Source organism: Bacillus rossius, chromosome 3 (genome assembly GCF_032445375.1).
Source record: "Bacillus rossius redtenbacheri isolate Brsri chromosome 3, Brsri_v3, whole genome shotgun sequence".
NCBI lineage: Eukaryota > Metazoa > Arthropoda > Insecta > Phasmatodea > Bacillidae > Bacillus > Bacillus rossius.
Window position 1 is genome coordinate 16,283,073 of NC_086332.1, and position 25,382 is coordinate 16,308,454.

The window sequence follows — 25,382 nt, forward strand, 5'->3', positions numbered from 1 at the left end:
TATTCCCCCCTCCCGTGATTTTAAAAAAATCTAATAAAATTTATTAATCGTAACAACAAAAGGAAAGAATTTGAGAGCAAACATTGGGCAAAGTGATTACAACATCTCTGAAATGAAATTCTGCGTACGCTGCTGGTCAGTTTTAACGAAAATGTTTAAGCCAATTTTTTGGGGGCTTTAACTGATGTGTTTGCATGAAACTGGCTCTAGCACGCTCGCGTGGCGAGGGTCGTGGGTTCGAGCCCAGCATCCCGGAGCGACTCGAATCCGCGAGTGGTTCGGAACCCACTGTCATCTCGGGGGTCCAGTCCCCCCAAAGGGGAATTAGGGCCCGTCATCTCGGATTATTCCATTTTTTTTTGCAATAACTCAAATTTTGGACTATTTATCCCAATTATTTGCATAATTCATATCTCCCAGACCATCTGTACCTTGTTACAACCGCGTATTTGCTAACAGGCTCCAGTCTGTGAGCGCCGAGAGGAAACAACTTATTATTTCACGTGGGCGACTACAACTGTCAAGATAATTACACCAGTTCACAAGTGTTGACTTCGACAAGTATGAAACGCTTAAGTCATATCAAACTGAAAAAAAGCTGTATCAAAACATTTGAAATTGCAAGATGGTGAGGCCTAATTTCTAATTTCCCTTAGGCCTCCGTTTATAGCTACGTGACGTTAAACCATATTATTTCAAGTCTCCTGCGCAGGGTCCTAAACTAGCGAGTCGGTAACGCCCCCTCCCCCCCCCCCCCCCCTAATGAGACGTTGAGCGGCACCCCTAAGATTCTAAGAGTGTGTCCCGTTTCAGATCATTATTTTATATTTACATTTGACACAGTTAAACTTGTATTCATTTTGAGTGGTAGAACTTCTATAAAATGAAATTATATATACTGTGGTTAATTTTTGCATAATTAGCTTGCAAAGTTAAATTTTTAAAACTTTTTGTGCAGCATGGATAAGGAGAACCAAATGGAATCTATAACTAGATAAAAATAATATTTTTTTTCTAAAATAAATTAAACCATATCACATAGTAGCCACTAAAATTGATTTTAAAGCTAAAAATTATCCAGTTTAATTTTCAATTTCAGTCTCCATATCCATACTGCACAAACATGTTAAAAGTGCAACGTTGTCAGCTAATTAAGCAAAACTGATGCGATATTGTGAAAGTTCAGCCACTCAAAACGTCGGAAGGTTGAACAGTTTGGAACATAAATAAAATATAATGTCCTGGAACGAGACATACTCCCTTATAGTGGAATGGCATGGACAAAAATAAAATATTAAAACTTGTATGGGCGGTGGTACATACCTAATTGATATGATATTCCTAATCAGTCACATTCAAGTCATTTTGCGCAGTTTTTAAAAAACCCTTCAACACCATTACGTGAATCCATTATACTATCCTATGCGACTTTGTACTCACTAAGGTCAGGTTCAAGAGGTTAAGTTTCTCTGGGTAATTTTTAGGTAGTTAATAAAACTACGTTAATTACAACTGATAATAATAAAGTTAGCCTAAAAAGTACCGTTACGGTACACAGCAAATAAGTCCCCCATCTTTGTTACGTCACAGAAACTTTGAAATGCTCATTTTGTGCTCGATGTACCCTTGGCCTACTATCAACGCTTTTAATGTTGTGCTCGTTTGAAAAGCGGAACTATGTCGTTAGAAAAATTATGATAAAACGATCGATGCTTAAGCAAACCATTTTTTCTTTTGTTATTGGATGTTTTTAAAATCATTAATGATCCAATTGCCCTTTTAATGGACTACTTACAGTGGCATTAAACAAACCGTCTGTAATCCTCACACAAATTTCAAAGCCAAAGAAGAGTTTATTAATCTAATCAAGTGCCTCACACAAATATTCTTACAATGCGTAGAAAAAAATATTTTAAAATTTAGTAGAATCCCGTATCATCCGTCGCCGATTCACTGATGCGGTATTCAGGCCATAAACACCAGTCAGAGAGGGCGGAGTGCTACACCGGAGGAAACTCGAAAGCCACGAGGAAGAGTAAATGCCACACACCTATCTGCAGGAACACGCGATCGTTAGCCGCTGCGCAAGCTGGGTAAGAGGGTCGCCGAGTGGTAACGAGGACAGCGGGCTTACTGGACCCAGCGTCACGTAATCTCCGCTCGCTCTCCGCGTCTCCACGGCGCGCGGCGGCAACTGTGCCGCGGGACCACTTTACCGCGGGACCACTTTGCCGCTGAGGCCTTTCCGCGTGGCAAAATATAATTACCCCCTCCCCTCAGCCCTCTCTTTTATCTCCTGACCTCCTAGCCGGTAACGACGGAAATAACGTGTATTTATGTGCTTTCACTTGTGGCTCTATTCCTTTCTGCTATTGGCCATCATCAGTCATTCCCAAATCTATGTCAGGCGTGACGTCTCATTATCTTAATGGTAATTAGTCTACTATTAAACCCAACTCTTGACTTCCATCTCGTTCTGAACCACTTTTTTTTACAATAAACTCTAAATGTAAAATAACAAGAAAATATGTAAGAGATACGCACATATTAAAGTTGAGATCCAGATTTATCATTCATGATGCATTTTTTCTCACGTGGGCACATAATTGGGTGCAGTTTTCAACGTTATTAGTTGGCAAGTTATTAAGACCTCGCACGCAAGAATACTTTTAAAAATTACAAATTGGATTTCATACTCTAATAGAATATTAAATTATAATGTCATAAATTTATAGGCTTGAAAAACTTATTGAAAATTTGAAATTTTTACTGAAAGTTTTAAATTATTTACTTAAGTCATATTAACGTCACAACCGATATTTTTCACAACGAACGTACGTTCGACAGAAAATCATCCACGTCTAATTGAAAAGGAAAAAAAAAAAAAAAAAACTTTTAATACACAAACCTTTATCGTTACTAGAAAGGCCCAAGAGTAAAAAAAAAAAAACGTGCCGTTTTCACAAGCGTTGAACAAAATAGTTTCTTTTCTTTCTGGTCACATTTTTTTAAATTTATTTAACACTGCGCTAGGGTCGTGGATTCGAGTTTCTCCTCGGGCATGGCTATGTAATGACAATTATTTAATTTTAAAGCCACCCCACATTTTTTAACCACCTCCTAGGCCTACCCTTAAATAAATATAGCCATCATTATCAGTTCACCCCTGCAGGCCACTACGACATTTTTTACTCAGAAGCCAGTACAGTAATTACGTCATTAACATACTGGTGCTCCATATTGCGGCGAACTGCTTCCCGTTTCCTGAAGCTGCGGTTGTTGAGCGCCAGATCACTTGTCTACCGCCATAGCGATTCGGGTTCGATTCCAAGCCTATGGTGAAACCGGGATCTTCAACGATTGTAAACGCGGAGGACGTTGTCAATGCACCGGTGGTTCCACCCCCTTCCCCATCCCAATACTGAAAGCACTCCGGCGCTGCTCCATCACGCAGTTTCGCCCATGGTTATGCATTGTCAGTCAGGAGACGGCATGCTGTGACGTAGTTGAAGTCACTTTGTTTTTACCTTGCCGTCGCCATGTTGTAACGTCCAAAACATTGCGGAAATAGTGCTTGACCATGTATAAATTAGAATCTCCGTCGTTAAACACATTGCCATTTTAAAACTGTTTCCACAATGCAAACATGACACTTCAGTTTTGGTGGGCTAACCAATATGGCATGTCGCAGACGATGAGCTGAAAAAAAAAAGGGGGTTGTCTGTAAAGTCGTTTTACGGACGATAATTTTACGTGATTACGTCATAAGAAAACATTGATGAAAAATTGCAGACTATTTAGTTTTCAAATATTATTTACAGTTTTTTGCACATTTAATTTAAATAATTTGTTTAAATATAATCACGAACAATTTAGTTAAAAATCTCGGCTTAACCTGTTTGATATTACAGAAGATTTTCTCGCACGTTGGTTGGCCGGTTCTTGCACGCTCGGCTCAGGATGGAACGTGACACTTTTTTTCGTGCGTGCAGCCGGCGTTCAATGATTTAAGACGTTATCACGTCAAAAAAAATTGGTTGTCTGTAAAGTCGGTTTACGGACGATAGATTAACGTGACAACGTCATAACAAAACATTGATGAAATGATTGCATACTTTTATGAATAAAATTGAATCATTTTTATTGAGTTATCACTATTTTGTATGGATACAAAGAACGAGTGAAATGAAATCTACAATTTAATTGATGAATTTACTTTTATTTGCGCTCATTAATTCAAAACGTTTATTACTTTAACTATAACTATTATACATGTTTGCTATTTAACTTCTTCCAATCTGTGTTATTCTGTTAAGGATAGGACGATGGTAGGAAAAGTAGGAAACGATTGGGGGTGTTTCAAGTTTAATGTGCCTCGAAAAAGTTAAATCGATGGTTGTTCCAATCGAGTGGAAGAGAGATAGATGCGGCGCAAGCGTACAATGAGCGTAACGGGACAATGTGCGTAACGGGACACTTTTTCGTGCGTGCAGCCGGCGTTCATCGATTTATTAGACGTTGTCACGTCAATAAAGTTTCGCCTGGTTATGATGTAGGTAATCGTGCAGGTAATTGCCACCCCCCAAGGACCCCGAACTAACTGAGTGACTCGTGTTCCTTGTTCCGCAGATGCGCGCGGGCCGATGGCCGCACGCCACGGCAGCAGCGGTGGTGCTCCTGGCCGCGACGATCTCCATGGCGCGGGCGGACTCGTTCCAAGGTGCGTGCGAGCCGACCGCCCGGCAAGATGGCCGCCTTCCTTCCCCGCGGAGGCATCCTGCTTCCGGACCAGTTCCGACGAACCTCTTTGTCATTTCTAGAGACCTGAATAAATTCGCTGATTCATTTCTTGAAATGCTAAAAATTAAAATAATAATTAGTGCTGCTTCTGTTATTGGTTCACTGATAATCTGGAGTAATGAGGGCCAATCAGAGACCCTCACTCGTAGAAGTGTCTAATCACAGGCCACCCAGTCGAGATGACTCACAAGTGAACAGCCAATGAACAGCTGGCATTTGCCCGAGTGTGTAAAGGATAGTGGAGTCCATCCTTGATGTCATTGAACCCGCGAATTTTTCGAGTCTCTAGTCATTTCCTAACATATCATTTTAGTGTTATAATTTGTGATGCATAAGCTAGAGACCTGAAAAATTCGCGAGTTCATTTCGCGATAGACTGACTTCCAAAAAAGTATACCTTCGTACAGCTTCTGCGATTTGCCCACAATTTTATCTGGGGAACTTCACGCCAATGGAAAAAACCTAACCAAGAAAGTGCCGAATCATGGTCAAATTGGTTGAGACGTCTCACGAATCAGCAGCCAATGAACAGGTGTCATTTCCTCGAGTTTGTTAAGTACTGTGGAGTCTATCCTAGAGGCCAATGAACCCGCGATTTTTTTCCGGTATCTATGCATAACATCTTACATCTCGGTTTTATAAGACATTTGGTAGGAGTAATTTCGCGGATGTGTCGGAAGTCACATGAATTGGAAATACGTTGCCACGGTGCTGCCATCTGTGGCGGATGGCGCGAACCTAAGTTCACAAAGCCAAAGGGAAACTTTATATCATTGACTGTTGAATGAATTTTAAAAAGATAGGCAGTACTTTAATAACATTCCTTGTACAGGTCCAAAGCCAGAGTTTAGTAAATTTTTTTCAAGACTTTTTCGCTTTAATCTGAGTTGTTTCATTATATATTTTAACTTTACGCTCTCCAAATGAATGATTTGAAAGTCGACGTAGCTGCTCCGACAGCAAATTATAGCGGCGAGTGCGGAAACTAAGTGTGATTCGAGTCAAGAAATGTATTTTAAAACACGATTTGCGTATAATTATTGCGCTCAGCATTATTTTAAAGAATTCTTCGTTAAATTTCGTGTCCAAGTTTCGTATCGTAAGTTTGTAACATGAGAACACACGAATTTGATCGTTACCGAGGTCAGATGTTACACATCTTTGGCGAGTACTAAAAGACTAGCTCACTTTTTTTTTTAAATTTTAACTTAACTTTTTAACGTGTAATTATTATATTTTAACATATAACATTTATTTTTCATAGCCGTAGAGAATGATGTATAATGTAGGCTACACCATAACCCACACATTCTAGTTTAATTATCCATGTATCATTAAGATATAAATTGTCCACTTCAGTTGAAGAGACTGAAAGAGTAAAGCCAGGATTTACAATAGCCTGGAACGTCAATTCGAAAAGCCGAACGATCAGCACTTCGTACGTCCGTAAAGACATTTTTCCATTTCTAAACTACCACCAAAACAACTGAAAATAAAACTTATATTCTGGAGAAAATATATCTTGTAGGTATAATTGTATTAGTTTGACGATCATGTAAGCTATGCACTTATAACTCATTAAAATACTTTTTTTCACTCTAGTATTTATTTAAGCATTTTCAGTTACCGTAATTAATTACACTTCTGTGATTCGGACGACTTTTGTTCCAAGTATCAACCTTAGAACCTTTACAATGTGTTGAAAGGTGCGTTTTAAAACAACTTTGGAAGCAGCAAAACAAACACACTTCAAAAACTTATAATATGTAGTTGACCCGATAAACGATATCAGATATCTGGAAGATATAATTTCATCCGTCAGTCAGACAAAAGTGAAAGTCTGCCAAGCTTTTGACGGACTGATGATTGGCGGGAGGCGGCGGGTTATTGTAATTCCGGCTTAAATTAGATAGTAGGCCTAACTTAGCTAGTATGTACGGCCTAGAGGCCCTCGAGTTGAGACCACAAACATTCAAGTCAGATAATATTTTATACGTTTAGTTTATCGTAGAATTAGTAAAAAAAATTAATTGAATATGATGTAATAGGAATTATGAAGGTTATTTATTACTTTCTCGATACGTATGACCGAAGTAGCAAACACGTTACCAACGGACGGCAATCAAGGTTGGTACATCTAAATCGAAGCAAAGTAAATAACGGGTTTCAAACAAGAGTAGGTACACATAAATAAAATTTTAACACAACACTCGGTGATCTCTGCTTTAAATGAGGTGAAAATAATAGCATTTTTCGATTTATTATTGTTTATTGCCGGCGTGGCGTTTGCCTACAGCCGACGGGCTGGAACTATTTAATTTTTTTGCGGTAAAAAGAAGTAACTGTTGAGTGTTACATCACGTGGTTATATGCACAGATAAGCTATAAATGCCGGAACTTTCAACATTATGGTGGGATCCAAATCTCATATAGTAACTGAATTCGGCGATCATAAATTTATGCGAGTCATGCTAGAGGTTTAGATCGAACTGTCGGCAGCTCTTGCCTCGCCACAGGGTACATTAGGGTATGCATGGTAGGGGTGGAGGGTATACAACCCTCCCTGCCCCCCCCCTCCCGAAATATTAAAAATAAACATTTACCTATCATTCCCACCAACAAAAGGAAAGAATTTAAAAGAAAACAGCTGCCAAATTAGTTTTATCCCTCCCCTACTCAAGCGATGAAATTCTGTGTACACTGCTGGGCCTAACGTCATAGAAATTACGGCCACAGAAGCTATCCTTGCTGTTCGCAGAGAATATGTATGTATGTGTGTATATGTATGTGTGTGTATATATATATAAATATATAAATATATAAATATAAATATATATATATATATATATTCTACCGTACTGTACCACGTGAACACAATTTGTATTACACCTTGGATAATTATGGTTTTAAAAAAAAGTTTTGAAATGAAATGCACACTTGGTACAATGTTAGGCAATACTGTCATCAACGCCTGTCAGGTATGAAGTATGCAATACGCGTAACTCACACAGTGTTTACATTTTTGGAACAAGTAGTTAAATTAGTGTTACGATTCCATTTTCCATATTTTAAAAATACATTCCATGCTATTTCATTGATAATAGAGTTTCAGGATGTTTCTTGTAATAAGGGTCGGTGACTGAATTTGGGGGAAGGGGGGAGTGGGCTGTGCAATTTCAGATATTTACTTTACAAAGCGCAGAAAATAAAGGACATGATAAATATGAGCACACAATCGCAGGAATCAACACTATATTAGCCATCGTAAAATATATAGAACAAAAATATAGCTCACAAACAGGTGATACAACTGTTGGCCCCTACATTGTAGCTTCGATACATTGAGACTAGAAGCCACTTTAGAACATGCCAAGTATTGGTGTCCTGTATATTCTTGATAACGACAGCGACGCAGGCTAAAGAGTGGCTTGCTTGCAGGAGGATGGGTGCCGCTGACGGCGCCATGCCCCACCTGCAGGAACTCGAGGGACGTGGACCGCGATGCGCCCAGGCCCCGGGCGACAGATGCCGCGCAGTTCCATCACCCACCGCCGCCTCTTCCCTCGGCGCCAGTGGCCACCTTCGTCAACCAGCAGGTGCAGCAACACTTCCTGCAGCAGCGACCGGACATCCAGCAACTCATCGGCCCGCCGGCGAGCCAGCAGTCGCCCGCCCTGCTGCCGCCCTCCGCGCAGGGGTTCTTCCCGGCCTCCGGCTTGAGCCTCGCCGGGCTGCTGCGGCTACAGCAGCAGTATCTGCCGCTGCAGCAGCAGCAGCAACAGCAGCCGCTCCTCCCGCTGCCCTTGGGGACGCCTCCGCTGGAGCCGGCGCCTCCCGAGGAGCAGCAGTCGACGACGCAGGCTCCGCGCAACGTCACGGACGGAGAGGAAGTGCAGCTGCTGTACGTGCCGGTGGAGACTCTCAGGCAACGGGGTCAGCTACAGGCCGAGCAGAGAGAGAGGCTCCACCAGGAGAAGAGGGAGCAGCAGGAGTCGCCCGCACCCCAACAGCAGAGCACACGAGGACAGCAGAGCACACGAGGACATCAGAGCCAGCCGGCGACACAAAGACCCGCTCCAAACACACCACCTCTCTCCGTGTTCATGGACAGTGAGGGAAGAGCGGTCAAGATCTCGGATGTGGTGCGAATTTTGAAAACGGCCAAGATGGTCGATGTGCTGGATACTGTGGGGCCCGACTCGCCACAGATATTCGTGGGGCCGTCGAACCTTGAGACACCGGAGGGTTACACGAAGTTCGAGCTTCCGTATCTGTCGTCTATCGATTCTAACAGAGTGGAGAGGCGGGTCGACAAATTGCCTTTTTTCGTAGCTCCACTCAGCTTTAAGCCACCGGCAGGGTACTCGAAGATACCATTCCCACCTCCTCATGTTGGCTCTGTTGTTGTTACAAATGAAGTAACAACCTCGCCTGAAAAAAATGGTATCCAAGAGAAGTCAACAGAACCTCCCATTAAAAGTGCTATAAGCAGACAGCCAAATACATACAGTCTTCCTCCTGACCTTCCACCGATTAATCCACAACTTCCTTCACTTGTAAATTCTTTAGAAGATCCAGCACGAGGTCAAAATGTTCTTCTTGTGCCACAAGATGATCAGTTCAGCACACCGCCACCAACACAGCCATCAACCAGGCCGACATACATATTCAAACAATCACAGAGAAACAACTTCAGAGGACAAGAACCCACTTCCAAACAAAATAAAAGTCAAATTCAGCAGTTATCTTCAACCCAACCACCACGAGAAATCCTGGTACAACCGCGACTACAATACCAGTCACAAATAAATGTGGAACAAGAAGACGAAAGATTAGTCCCAAGCATTGCACCAACGATAGCACAATTTCAATTTCCTACCCAGGATGCACCACGACAACCAGAAGGCAATTTGCGGCAGGGCCAATATTTGATTAGTCAATTTACTGCTCAGGAAAGTACAACTTCAGGTCAGCTCCCTGAATCTTTGAAAACAGTAGGTCAAACTTCACAAACAGGCAGAAAATTACATAGAGGACGTTTCCAAAATAATCAGTTTAGTGGGAAGGAAATAGCAAGCACATCACCCCCTGCTAATACACACATTCCAGGTCATAACAGCCAAAGCCAGCAGATTTCTGATCATATCCAAAGAAGTCAACTTCACCAAATTCAATACCCGACACAAGAAACTCAAATCCCAAGCGAGACTCCCAGCAAACAAAACTATGATCAAAATAATCACAATCAACATAGCGTGAACCAACAGTACAACAGGTTCCAGCAAAACTCATTTACTTCCCAACAGGGAAATATTGAGAGTGATACACCTTCTTCACTTGGTCAAAATGAGCAATTACAGTCTACTACTTATCAACCTCAAAGAGGCAGACATAACCAATTTGCTCATGAGAACTCACATAGTCAAACTGAAGCATCAGTAACATCATATATTCAAAACCAATCCGAAGAGGCATATTTGACAACAGAAAATCACCAGAGAGGGCGACTTCACCATAACCGACTAATAGAACGCACAACGGAAAAAACACACACTACAGAGCCTAATCCAAAACAAACAGTGACACCTGCTTCATCAACTGCCACATTTTCCTTGAAAGAAACAGTTCCAGTTTCACAAACTGGAGGTCAGCAGGTAACTGGTCAAACTATTGATTCAACTAAATTTCAACAATACTTAGATTTGTTGATAAGCGATCCTCAGAGCAGTGGATTGCCATCACAGTCTCAAGAAGCATTATATAAACTACGAGAGCTAATAGCTCAAAATCCATTACTTTTGAGTCCACAACATGGTAGCATAAAGACTTTAGAACAAGGCAGTAACCAGCCAAATCCTAGTGATAAGCAAATATTATACCAAAAAGAAACAATAAATGGGTTTTCTCATAGCCGGACTGAGCAACCTACGTCACCCAAACAACAAAGTATCTACACAACAACAATTTCACCTACATTCAGTTCTTTTAGGAGACAACCAAGCAGAGGGCGTCAACGTATAACTACATCTACACATGCCCCAACCTTAGCAACTACTCCTAACTCACGTAGATCTTATCACAGAAACAGACGTCCTGTGCAAACACGCACACGAAATCAAGAACTGACAACTAAAGCACCTACAACCACTACCACAAAGGCATTTATACCAAACCAAAGCTATGACTCTCAGGCACCAATCGAGAACTATCCACCAGCATATTTTACCCAAAGCCAGCAGCAAATACGAGCTCAGAATTCTGGGTCAACCAGTACACTGGACAGCTATGAGAAGTCACCAGAAAATGATGCACCATTAATACAAAATTCACAGTATGAGGAACAAACAGAAGTACCTTCAACAACTGCACAACCACTCATAACTCAACAGAATGCCTATTATCAGCCAGCCCGGCAATCGCACACGCCAAAACTAAAAGAAGATTTTGGTTCTACTACTGCTGCAAGTGCATACAAATCTTCGCAGGCATATGAATCATCAGAAAGAGGAACTTCGCAAAGAAACCATCGATTCCGTGGAAGACAAAGGGCACAACCAAAAGATGATGCTTTTGACAATAACAATCCTTCTGTCAGTGTGAGGACACAATCAAATCAAGAGTATTCCAATTCAGACACCCAACTTCATCATATTCAACAAACAACAGAGAAAAATTCTATTTTGCAGCAGTTTACACAATTACCGCAGTTAACTCCAATCTTGTCAACCCAAGTTTCCCACACGCCAACATCCTTGCCAATTCAAGAGTTCCAACAAGTACCAACAATACAGCAAGGTCAAAATGTTAACGCAGGCTCCCAGTTACAGTTCCAGCAAAAACAGTATGATGAGGCAGGATTCAAACAGCAATCTTCACCTTTACAACCCATAGCTGTACAAATTTACCAAGATACAGAATCCCCGGTTGTGCTTGACCCTCAGAAAACATTAACCACTTTCCAGCCATCAGAATTGAACCCAGTGACTTCAAAATCTTTAGGCTATGATCCATCAGCACAGACCACTGAAAACATTCAAGCCATACAACGAAATTCACCCAGGTACACTAATATTCAGAGGACTAGACAGAGAACACAATCTAATGTAGTTTACCAAGAATCATTTGTGCAGAATCAAGTGCATCCTGAAAATGCAAATAGTGCTAAAATTGAGGATCAAAATCAGAACTATTTTGGAGAGCAGACTTTCAATGAAGCAAACCATCAAATGACCACTACATCAAGGACAACTACTGAAGAAGCAACAAGGTCTATTCATGCAAAACTGAGAGGACGAACTAGGACAAGACAGAGACCTCAAGTAAGTGAACTTACAACCCAAAAAGTTCAATACTCAGGAAGTAAGAAACAAGAACCACACGAGGAAGAGGAGGCATATGGTTTCATTCGAGCAACAGGAAAACCTGTTTACCTCGAGAATATCAGTGAAGAATCAACTGATCAAATACCTATACTGCAAAAAATAAGAAATATAGCCTCACAAAATATTCAGAACTCTAGATATGAAGCAGGAGGATATTCTACAGAGGTAACTCTAAGTACTGAAACACCACCACAACATATCATACGAGCTGGATTAAGAAAGAAGGTACGTGGTTCAGCTAGACGACAAACCACAACAGCGACTCCAGGAACGACGACAACAGAAAATAACCACAAAGTGTACACCGTCAGGCCTGTACGAAGACCTAACATTAAAACCAAATTAGTAAGTACAAAAGGTAGGATACGTCGACCAACTCCTCCTACAACTACCCCTAGTACTGTGACAACAATACCACCAACATTACAGGCAGCAGCGCCTGACTGGGAACAGCGGCGACCTAGTGCTCAAAGACTTCCACAAGCTGGGTCCAACGAGGTTATCACTCAGACAGTACGGAGCTCATTGCAAAAATATAACGCAAATCAGCCTCCTGATCAGCAACCCTGGAATCACTATCAAACCGCAGCTGCCTCGCCCACAGCAAGTGACTTTCAAGTCAATTTAGGAGATGATTTGAGCCAGCCAGATCCATCTCAGTGGACTCCTCCTCAAGATGGCGGCTTTTTCATCAACTTCAGACAAACACCAAATGTTCCTTATGACCAAATCGGTGTGGGAAGCCAAAGGCAATCGTCCTACATCGAAGAACAGAAAGGAGCCGAGAGTCAAAGGTACAGCACTATTTATATGCTTCCATATTCTTCTGAAGAAATGAGAAAATATGCTGCACAGACTGATGGCTCTCACACTACAACTGCTTTACCTTATATACAAGATGACGAGACAAAATATCATGAAGAAAATGAGGAGAAAGATTATCTTACAACAGAAACCAACACTCAATCATCAGAAGATGAATCTAAAGAAGCAGAAAGCAAAATTAATGATCTAAAGAAAATGGCAGAATCATTCAGCACGACAGGAAAAAAGGTATGTATACACTTCATATGTTTTTAAGACAGTCTCTGGCAAAATAATATTTTTTTTTCAACAAAAGAGTAGAACTTTTAAATACACGAATATAACAAAAGTTAAATACTGAACCAAGACATCTATTACTGACGTGATTACATTTGAATTATTGTCAACAGGACCAATAAATTGAATCATTTTATATTAAACTATAATAGTCAACAAAAAATTATTTAACCTTAGAATGATGTCAAATATCAGTTATAAAAATGTAAACTGTGGATGTAAATAAACACATAACTTTTGCAATGAAAAACCCTTATGGTTTGGTTCACCACGCAAAACATAAAAAAATTATTTGCTCAGTGCATTGAAAATGAGTATGGGATAACCACGTATGTTCAACTTGTTTGGAAACTACTATTTAACATAATTTAGGTACGACATTTCAGCAACAATAGTCATGGCCATCGAAAAGGAGGAGGGGGGGGGGGGGGGGGGGCAAACTCCGGGACCTGGACACCAGAGAATTCTGTTACGTTTCAATAGTTTTTAAAGCATAATAGCAGGACGAAAATTAAAAGTCTGTAAACCTTAAGTTATGCAATGTTCACATCATGTTAAAGTCCTGGCTTCGGTAACTCTTAGTACAAGCAAATCTGCTGGAAGAACGTTGTAACAGACTATAAGGAGACACAAAAATATATATCTATAAGATATTTTGTTTCATCTTAGATGAGGAGGATGTTTGGTCATGGACGAAAATCTGTAGCATTACCAGGGGGGCCCGTGAGATAGCATTTATTTATTATCCCATTTCACAGTTACAATTTAGCATGTGCACAAGCGAATCCCCTGAAATGAGGGCTTTTGTTTCAGGGAGAGGTAGGGGGGGGCTGGCCGCCCCAAGAACTAGTCCATGGGCTTCGTCATAACTTGGTGGCGAAATATTAAAACCTGAGAGGCAATGAGAAATCTACCGGCCACAACAGGTGGATGTTGCGTTAAGGAAATGTTATTTCAAGATAATAAGTGGGACTGTTTCTGTTGCAGTCAGTAACTCAGATTTCATTTACTCTCCTTAATTTGTCTACCGTGTCCATTCAGTTTTAGCATTTTACAGTGGGTCAGCACAAACAAACACTGGCGAAGCATAATCAAATTGTATGTGTGCGTGTGTAATTTTTTTTCGATCCAGTTGTCGCCAGGTGTGAGATTCGCATATAGAAATTTTTGTATTTGACAAGTGAATATTTTATTTATCAGTATATTTATCACGCTCAGCATTATTTTAAAGAATTATACAATATATGTTGTGTCAGAGTTTCATATTATAAGTTTATTTGCAACATGAACAACATGAGAACACATGAATGTGCTCGTTACTGAGGTTACCTGTTTACACATCATTGGTAAATACTGGAAGAAGCGTGCACATTTTTTTTCTCTTTCAATTAATTTTAATTCAGCTATCAAGACTTATTCAAAATGAACCTATTGGCATGTTACAGGGTTAAAATTATCATACATATTGATTTAAACAGCCATGCTTTCTTCAGCTCCTTTTGCTATCTTCTTTACAGACAACCAGACACTATTAATGTATGGCTCTTCCACTTTAGTTTTTAAGTACTTTTTTTCTTAAAGCATACTAGTGCAAGTACATTTATTGATAGAAACTCTAAATAACAGGAGAATAAAAGCCTTTAGAAATCAGTGAAAAAAAAAAATGAAATACTACAAACTAATGTTTTATTTTCTCTTGTGTGCAGAATGTCCACGGCCGCCGGAGAGGGACGTGGGTCAGAGTGCGCGTGACACCCAGTAGCAAGGATGCCTTGGAGACAGCAGAATCACAGAACCTGGCCACGGTCGCCTTCAACGCCATTTCTTCTTCATCGCCGAAAGCTACATCACAACCTGACCACGAGGAAGAAGGTCTTGGTGGCGGCAGTTCGGTGAATGATTCCCACTCATCTATCGTGCACCATCTTTCGTCGGAAGAGGTGACAGTGGTACCTACAGTCACCACCACTATCTCGACAGAAGGAACCACAAGTGAAGATTTATCGGGTAGCACGACGACAGGTCAAACCTATCACAACCACAAAACGGAATACGATAATGCATCTGTTGAGCAACAGAGAGAATCCCCTCAAAACACCCAGTCTTTCAGGGATTTCTGGGACATGGCAGCTTACTTTGACAGTTTCTCGCCATCATCCAAGGACTATGACGATGGCACTGCTGAGGAGACTAGTGATTTACCAGCTGACAATACGACCCACTGGCCAAGTGCGATGTCAGAGCAAGAAAACAATCACAGAGAACAAGGCACTATTGAAACTGACTTAACAGATGCTGTAATAGACATACATGGCCAGGATAAACATCATGAACCTGACTTCACTACGACAGAAGCTTCCGTAGACACACAAAGCAGTACCACAACTGATGAAACCTCCGCCATCAGAAATTATATTGACGGCACAGATTCGCAAAGTGTTAATCCAACACAGGAGGTACAGTTGAAGAAAAATGACACCAAACAAACTGAAATTTTACCGCTGTCTGGAGAGGGAATTGTAAAGCCAGAACACATACCAACTGATTTGAACATCCTACAAAATGGACAAAAACTTCCATCGAAATTCACTTATAAAACACATGTTCAGCAAAGGTTAAAAATTAATAACCTAAGAAAGCCAAGTTCAAAAATTCATGGACTTCTAGACAGTGACATATCAACTCAAACTAAGCCAGACACATCAGACACTAAAAGTATAAACACTACAAATTCAAAAGAAAATAATTCTAATCTCATATCTTCATCTGAATCTGAAAATCACAGGCACGCAAATGTGCATTCTAGCACTAGTGCCAAAAAGCCACAAACACCTTCAGTGCTCCGAAAGAACAAAAACAAAATATCAACTCTGCAAGGCAGCCCAATTTACGACACCATTCAGGATATCATCAGCAAAGCGGAGAAATATGACTCCAGCGAATCATCTGAGCCCGCAATTAATTTTGAAATTCATAAGATGTACCCGAGAACATCCACCTTAAACACACCCATCATGGAGCAACTACGAATTCTCGGCACCTCGACATCCACAGAGGTGTCGCATGAAACTGAGATCTGCTACAGGGGACGATGCGTCAAGACGAAAACAAAGGCAAGTGACCAAGTGCCTGTTGAGTGATCGACTGAAAATCACAGACTGCGTGCTCGCACAAAAGGTCATTCTCTCATTCACTGTGTACAAGAGTGAACAGGAAGCAATTACATAAAGCTTCTTTTAACACTGACATTTTTCATTACAATTTAATTTACTGTTAACTTACAACCATGCAGAACAACTCTCTCTGCAAGTGCTATTGATAATAAAAATATCACCGCAAAAAATAATTCATAACATGTTTGTCACACAATATAAACCACAGTGTCTCTCTCTAAATGTACACACAGGTAACTATTCTAAGAAGTGATACTAGGTGATATCACTTTGCAATTTATGAAACACGTGCCAAGAACTGCAACAAAAATTACTTCGGGTAACTAAATGTAGTATTAAAATATTTCTCTATGAACATTTGTACATGATCTATTTTAAAGCATGCATGACCATTTGAAAAAAAAAAGTAGTAGTTGGTGTAGTACTGGAAGTTTGCATAAGCTACTTTTTAATAACTTGAGGTTTGAATATGAAATAGAAAATTATAAATCAATAAAAATAAATCAGTAGTAGTTTGCACACAAATTTTTGGCAATTAAATTTAAAAAATGTTAGTTTCCTTCATTTATGAATTAATATCAAATACATAAAATAAAAATGTTATGCAAGAAGTCTATGTATTTAAAAGATGTGCTAATGTGTGTTACATTGAACTATATTACCTATTACAGACCATTTGCAAGAGATGAAAAATTTCACTGAGGTCAATTAAATGCAAATGTAATACGGTTACAAAAGAACAGATGACCCTAAATAATTCTGTAATATCACCTGAAATGGTTCATGCAGTAAAGTTAAACTATGTGTTGATAAATTAATTATAGCTGTGTGGTCACACAAACTATCTCCACTGCTGTCAAACTAAAAAGAATCCTATATTCAAGAATCCTATATTCATGTGTTAATAACACCACTTGGCTTAGTGTTGGATCAAAGAGATAAACTCTTCACTTGTAGTTTTTAAATTATTTTACACAATGATGTAACATAGAAACATCTTTCTTTATACAATACAAATAAGTGGCAGTAAACAGTATATGAACTATTTACTAATTGTTTGTTGAATAAAAATACTGTTAAATACCAGATGATGTTGAAATATTATTAGACATATGTGAAAAAATATGATTTTTTTTTAAACATTATATACATTTACAAGCTAGACTGATTGTTCAGCAGCCCTCCTACCACATCACAAAGATAAGACTAATTAAATATTAATATTTAAATACAAGATGTCAAGTGTTATTTATAGCTTTCACTGTGTATAATGTGTAAAATATGAACTATGTATTTTGTATAAAACTTGCTGAGGTTATTTATAATTATATTTTTATGAACAATTCTAAGCTTTTTTTAATGTGAATCTTTTAGAGCAGTTGATATCAATGTAGAACATATTTTCAACCTAAATTATAAATTAATTAAATGATAATGAAGACCACTCATAGTGTACATATGTGGAGAAAATAAACATTTTCATTCATTTATATTGTTTGATTATTCATAATGAACATACGTTCCCACAAAATTAATGTTTCTGCACTAGGTTTCTAATTAGTTATGAACACAAAATAGTAATTTCATCTTGGGACTGGTAATTTCTTAATGCATCCTATGTAAAATTTTCTCCACATGGACAGTTGAGTAGCACTAAAATTCATTCCTTTATATAAAAAAATGGGTACGTGTACTTATGTACGCGCGTGATAAGTTATACTTCTTTGGCATCATTAAAAAATAGTTTTTAATTGCAAGCAAATAATTAATTACAATAAAATAATAAAAGAGCTGGAAAAAGATAGTCAACACAGTCAATAAAGTTCAGTTTAAATTTGAAAAATTAAATAAATAAAATTTAGAGAATAATAAATATATGACATAGTTTGTGCTAAATATTATAAGATTCTTAATTTTAAATATTTATTATTAATTATTTCATATTTTAAAAGAAAATAAATAAATTTAATAATAAATTCAAAAATTTAATTTAAGTTTAAGTATTCATTTTTTAAATATTTATTATGTTAATTTAATATTCACTTTTCATTTTTATCAAAGTTTTCATTAAGTTTGTTCATTTATTTTTATAAATATTTATTATATATTCAATTTAATAATAAATTATAAATTAATATTTTAATTTGATGTTCAATTTTAATTTTTATCACAATTTTTTTATTTAATTTATTTCTTTATTTTGTAAATATTAATAACCAATAATAACTATTTTACATTAAAAATTTAATAAGTATTAATTATATTAAATAATATTTTTATTTGTATCAATAAATAATACATACGGATAGTTAACCTCAATTATATTGGAGCACTTGAAAAAGTATATAAGCACAATTTTTTTACTAATATTTACAAATAGTAAATAATATTAATCAAAATATTCAATTTAAATCACTACCTACTGAATATAATTTATTAGCACATATATAATTTGCACTTGTATGAAACTAAAACACGTGTTGTGAATGTAGAAACTATAAATATGTGGATAAATATTATAAATATGAAAACAGTGATCAGAGGCGACGAGCATACCAACATGCACGACTAATAGAGGTTCTATTTCTATTTTGTTGGTAGCTTTTTTTTTCGAGACTAAATGAGCGGTTTAGCGGGCAGTTTCAACCTGTTAATTTTGTGTTACAGTGATGCGTGCGCATCTTAAAATTTCACTCTCATCATTTTTTCATAACGTGCCTAAAGAAGTATAACTTCAAAAATTTCCTAGAAATTTCACCATCTTGCTTGTATGTTTTCAGATTTATTTCTCACTTAGTATTTGCAACTTTAAAAGTACTTAATAAAATTAAAATTACACCATTTAATTTGTGTGGTAGTGCTACCATATGTAGTATATTTGGCATAGCAAATGTATCGATGGTTGCCAAACATCTGCTATAATGCACTGAAATCAGTTTCTAGCCTCAAGCAGGGCACAGAATTAAAACGATTGCTTTTTTGTTACCTAACAGGGATTAGGTTCAAACATTCTGAAATGCTGTCTGCAAGTTAGGTTACGGTTGTATACCAACAAGGTACTGCTTATTCGCTACCTTACCCGAATGTCTTGGAATATCGCCCTAGGCCGAGGATGACAATGCCTAACAAGTCTCCTTAAATTATCCAACAAATGCTTATATTGGATTCACATTGTGAGATTGAGCAGGCCAGTCCAGAACTGTAATTCCCACATGCTCCAAGTATTCAGTGACAGTTCTTGCGGTGTGCTGATGTGCATCATCCTCCATCCAGAATGAACTGTTCACCAATAAATGGAGCAAATAGGATCATAGCTTCTTGGAGCACTTCCTCAATGTACCTCTGAGAATCAGAGTCCCATTTTTAATGAAAATCAGTTATACTAAATTTTTTCCTCCTCAAACCATAACTGACTGCCTTTAGAAAGGTTGCGACACGTGAAGAGTACGTTGAGGGACTGTCTGAATGGTACGGGCTAAAGGAAGACTCCTCTGTGCCTTTCCTAAGGCAATAGTTATGGTTTGGGGATGAATAAATTTCCACGCATGTACGGAACTGATATTTATTGATAATGGTTATTATTATCTGATGGTCTTCGGATGAGTAATATAGTTGTGGATGACAGTACTACAGGACTGATCATGGGTGTAAGTAGATTGTTTAACATTGTTGCAGCACTTGATTTCTTGTGGCATAATAGTAATTTTGTAGTCTTGTACTTCCTATGCTGTTAAATTACCTTGTGACAGTCACGGCCAAAATTACATTTCTCTTAGATGTGTATTGTCTCTCTTCGTTAATCTGTTAGTTTGCCTTGAGTTGTTTTTGACATTCATGATGAACACCCTATCATGGAGTCCATGCCTGTCTTTGAAGGCTGTAAATTTTACACGGCTTTGCCATCTGTAAAATTCAAACTCAGTAGTAACATTACCTTTGCCGTATTGACTCGTCTGCTTATTGTATAGGGCATTTAACCATCGGGATCATTTATAGTATATGCTTTGATGTTTCTTTTTTTATTTTGCTTGTATCAGTTAAGGTGCAAAAATTATTTCAGACTAGATACTCGTGGTTTTAGCATCAAAACTGTTTTCTTTAATCTAATTTCAAACTTTACAATACTTTTTTCTATGCATGACGGGCCAACATTAATATTGGCTGGAGCAAGGGCAGATACACCATGGCTACTGTGCGAATGGCTTAAGTTATTACTAAATGTTTAACCTTTTATCAAATATTGAAGTTCACAAATTTCATGAATTCGATAATTTCATACTAAAACTGTTAATGTAAAAATACTATATGATGGTTACGGTTCTAACGTGAGAACTAACGTCGTAAGGCTGTCGATAAAACGGCTGACGCACATTTACGAGTGCTTGGATAGATAATTTTTTGTGACCCAAAACAATACGAGGTAAAATGAAATGTTTCCCAGGCAACAGCAGAACAAATACTACTAAGTCAATGGAAGCATTAAGAAAACAACCTTTTCCTATGGTATTACATACCACATTTTTCTAAAGAGAACCTTAAAACAATTCTCCAAAATGATGGAGCTGGAAATCTAACAAGGAACCTGGAACTAGAAAAGTTAGCAATTCCATTAACAAAATAAACTTTTGAAACAAGTTCTTTGGTCATACACCTAGATATTCACCTAGGATTGTTAATACTATGGGAAAACTAAGGGTTTGTTTAACTAGTAACAAATGAGACTAGTTTACAAACACAAAATTCATTTACTAACATATAGGAAAAGAACCAAACATAGGTTGCAATTTAATTCCCACTAAAATTAAAATACTTTTCCATACAACATTACTTTTTTCTCTCTACATATTAAAACTGTCATGTTATATTATAAGTGCTTAAAACTTTTGTCAGGAAATCTATACAACATAATTACTTTGGCTCCATTTACTTGTACAAACAAAATGTATTGGATAACATCACAAATTATAAAAAGGCAACAAACAATATATGTAATACAATAAACTCTCATTACTATAAATTAAATGGAAAAAAAAAAAAAAATTAAATTTTGTTAGTTAACGGAGGTTATTTCTACTGAACAATTAGTAAATGAAAATGGTCAGGCAGAAATTCCAAAATATTTCTATGGTTAAAAATAAAATAAGTTTGAAATAAAGTATTATGTAAAGAGATTACACTGCATTCACAACTAGTACAAACACCACACACATTTTTTAATAGTTCTATACTGAAGGAAACAGTCACCATAAAAACCTATCAACAAGTTTAAACCATCCAGAGACTGCTAATTATTGACATAACATTATACAAGTTTAACCATTTCCAGTAAAATTCACCAGCTTTCAAACAAAAACACAATGAGCATTGTAAAGAGGAAAACATTGCTGTGTAAGATAATGTACAAAATGGTTTTGTAGGTTTGAACTTCTAAGTAATTTTTTTTCAGTGTACATATATATGTTTCAAAAACTTAAAACTGAAATGCAAAAGCAATTTTCTGTATTTTTTATGCAGCTACGTTTCTTACTTTGTAATGCACACTTTTTTTTTTTTTTTTAAATAATTTGGTGAAATGTGACAGTCTCATGAGGAAGTATGTACTTAACGTGTACAACCCTATTTTGGTGCATGTTACAGTTTTCAGGTATGCATACCCCTTATGTTTTACGTGAACAACCACTTTCACCTACATTCTTATGAATACGTAACAACAATTAAAATATTCCTTGAAAACAGTATTATGTTATGATGATATGAATACTTGTGTGATTTTTCTCCAATTTTAAGTAGAGTTATTAACTACTACCCCTAAGAATTTTACTTTGCTTTAGAATTGAACACTAAGAGATATCTTATATTAACCAAAGAATTCCCTAAACAAAGTTAATTAAAAAGTTCTGTAAGTTGAAGCAAATGCATATTTTAAATTAAAAACTATACGTATCCACAGTGAACTTTCTAAAATTATTTTCTAGCAATCAAAACAGTAAATTTTTTTTTAAAGCAAGTCACCCATGACCAAAAATTACTAAGTTTGTTAAAATTATGACAACTGAGTAAGAAATTTAGGACGGGGATCACAATGAAGTCCTGAGTTTAAGCTACATTTTGAAAATACATCTACAAATATATACATAAAGTAGAATGTTAAAGACCACAAACACAAAATTGGAAGCAATCTGCTACTAAATAATGAAAAAGCAGTGTATAAACAATGACTAAAATAATTCTCTCTAGCAAACAGAATGAAGACTCAACTCTTTTGTTCTTCAGAACACTCTCATCCAAGTGATTTATCACATGATGAGAGATGCACCATGAGCCATGTGTGATGACGTACTTTTATCTCCACATATCCAGATCACAAATGTCAAAAATTTCACAGTATGTTGCAATAAACTACTGATATGGTAAAAAAATAAATAAATTAGTCATTTCTACTACACATCATATACATATTTGGTTTAGTCTTCATGATAATTACTGCTGTAAATAAAACACATTAATGTAACTAACACTTCACTTGAAACACTTTCAGAATACATAATTAACTTTATGTTGAACTAAAAATGCTATCCAGCATAAGCAATATATTTTTTTTATGATTCTCTCAGGCAAAACTAATGCTTTCTGTTAGCAACACCAAAATATAAGAACATACTGTATTTGTTTACCACACACAAGACATAAGAGCCTTTGCCTCATAAAACATTTGGGCAATCGGAAGCACATGGCAAGCTTATAAATCAGACATAAACTGAAAAGTGTTTTACATTTCACTGTTTCTATTTATTTCTACACAAGCAAAATACTTCCTCTGAGATGAAATTGAGCTGACACAAACATTAGCAAAAAAGTTTGGTCTGGCAAAAAAAAAAAGTACCAGGATCTCACCTGTCTTATGCACAATACATTGCTACTGATACGTTACATGCAAAATTAAACAAAATAACCATAGAAAAGTTCTGCGGGCCTCACTATAAAACCCTACTATGGCACAATCTATACATGATTTCTCAGTAACAACATTTGAAGTGCAAAATGTATCACAGACAATGTTATTTAGCCTACATGTAACATATTATAATATGGAACACTCATGACCAACTCAGACTTTTCTGCAACTCTGCTGAACGAACGTAAATGTGAATCTTTATCGGCTGGATAAGTCTTTTCTTTTAGAATTTACTAAATGAACCAATGAAACCACTTTGCAAAATTACATACCAAATTGGGTCAGAGTAATACCACAAAAAACATTTTAACAGTGTTTCCAAAAATGGGTGTACGCACTATAAAAATTTACATCGGCAAACGACATTTCAGTCCGTCGAAGAAAGTTGTTAACAAAGCCTACTCTACGAGATCTCTGGTGCTCATGTCGGCACGTGCATGGAGAGAGAGGGAGACACTACAGCTGGTTGCGTCGGCTGGCATCGAACAACGTCGTGTCTTCCTCCTCGTCGTCCGCATCGAGTGGAGCCATCTCCAGGTCCTCCTGGCTCGCGAGGACCCCGTACTTACGGACCGTGGCGCTGCGTACCCTCCTCAACCTGCGGCACAGCAACTCGTACTTCAACTGAAACATCCTCGGCTTTCTGATGGACAAACACGTCAGCAAAAGACCAATAGCGGGCATGCTCAGCAGGTAAACAACGGCTCAAGAAAATAGTATCTTACTATATTATTAATCAAAAACATCTTCCTCTACCCAATCTGATATATCTCTCAAGTCGAAGAGAATTACTTGACTGTTATAAAAACTGTTATACTAACAAATTGAACTGTAAATATAAATATACTTGACAACACCGGTTTAAGAGTACCTCCTTTTAATAGTCGTTTAACTTCCACTTTATGTACAGTTAACAGAAACAATGATCTTATCTTTAGGATAATAACCAACTTTAATAAATTTGATAAAGACTTTAATTTTTTTTCCTTAGTTCTTAATGATCATGTGTGTTTTAGTTCTGTGTTGTCTAAATTGTAACATTTGAATTTTGTTTTATTGTCTTTGTTATGTGTGTTTTGTTTTTATATTGTATTGTTTTGTGTTTTTCATTTATGTTTATTATTGTGAGTGTATTTGTGTCTAATTGTGTGCCTACCATTAAGGGTTTTGTCCTGTTAGTTGGCATGTTACAATTTTAAAATAAATAAATAAATAAATAAATAAATAAATAATGTTTGGCATATTAGAACCATGCTACCAGTCTAGAGCTTGAAATTTTTATGTCCTGACAAGAATATAAGGTTTTCAATAAGGCCTGCTTCATCGTGGGTACACACAATGGACCATGTTGCCAACCTAATCATAAACTATAAAAGTTATTCCAACACCCTCTAAGAAGATTGGAAAACACACATCAGGAAGTAAATAAACGCATGTTTGCATTTTTTTTTTTTTTTTTTTTTTTTAGATAGAAGTTACTGTGCTTCAGAATTACTCATGTCAGGAAGAACATTCATTTTGGAATTTTTTTTATGGAAAAGTTTCTCTGCTCCAGTGTTACATTTAACTTTAAGGAGAAATAAAGTAACTCACATACCAATAGCAGCTTTTGCATTGTGATAAGTATGCCATATTTTCATATTATTTTTGATTCTTAACCCAGGTGTATCATTATTTACAATTTTAGACATAGTGTTTTAGGATTTACCTATTTTGAGTCATGTTCAAAACTTGTTTCTGTACATTTAAAGATTTTTTATTCATTGTAAAAAGAAAATTAGAGGAAATGTATGATGCCATGGAATTATGTCAATGAAAGTGAGATGGTTGAAGTAACTTCAAAGTTTTTTATATTGACATCAATGAAAGAGAGAAAAATGAGAAAAGTTTTCTTTTTTAAATACGTAGTATTGGTTATGGGTTGTGGGAGGTAAGGAATAGCCGAGTTGTAGTGAAATATAAAATAGTATT

At 37.1% G+C, this 25,382-nt stretch overlaps 1 protein-coding gene across 2 annotated transcripts in view; it reads left to right on the forward strand.

Annotated features, from left to right (window-relative positions):
- LOC134530276 (mucin-2) overlaps positions 1-17,946 on the forward strand; it is a 66,339-nt gene extending 48,393 nt beyond the window's left edge. Inside the window, exons 2-4 of one of the 2 annotated variants that reach the window (XM_063364981.1) lie at positions 4,630-4,720; positions 8,239-13,235; positions 14,990-17,946. In XM_063364981.1, the coding sequence (XP_063221051.1) occupies positions 4,630-4,720; positions 8,239-13,235; positions 14,990-16,423 (6,522 nt within the window). In that variant the 3' untranslated portion in view covers positions 16,424-17,946. Of the gene's footprint in view, positions 1-4,629; positions 4,721-8,238 lie in introns of both variants that reach the window. The other variant, XM_063364982.1, reaches the window with a different exon arrangement.
- The last annotated feature ends 7,436 nt before the right edge of the window (positions 17,947-25,382 follow it).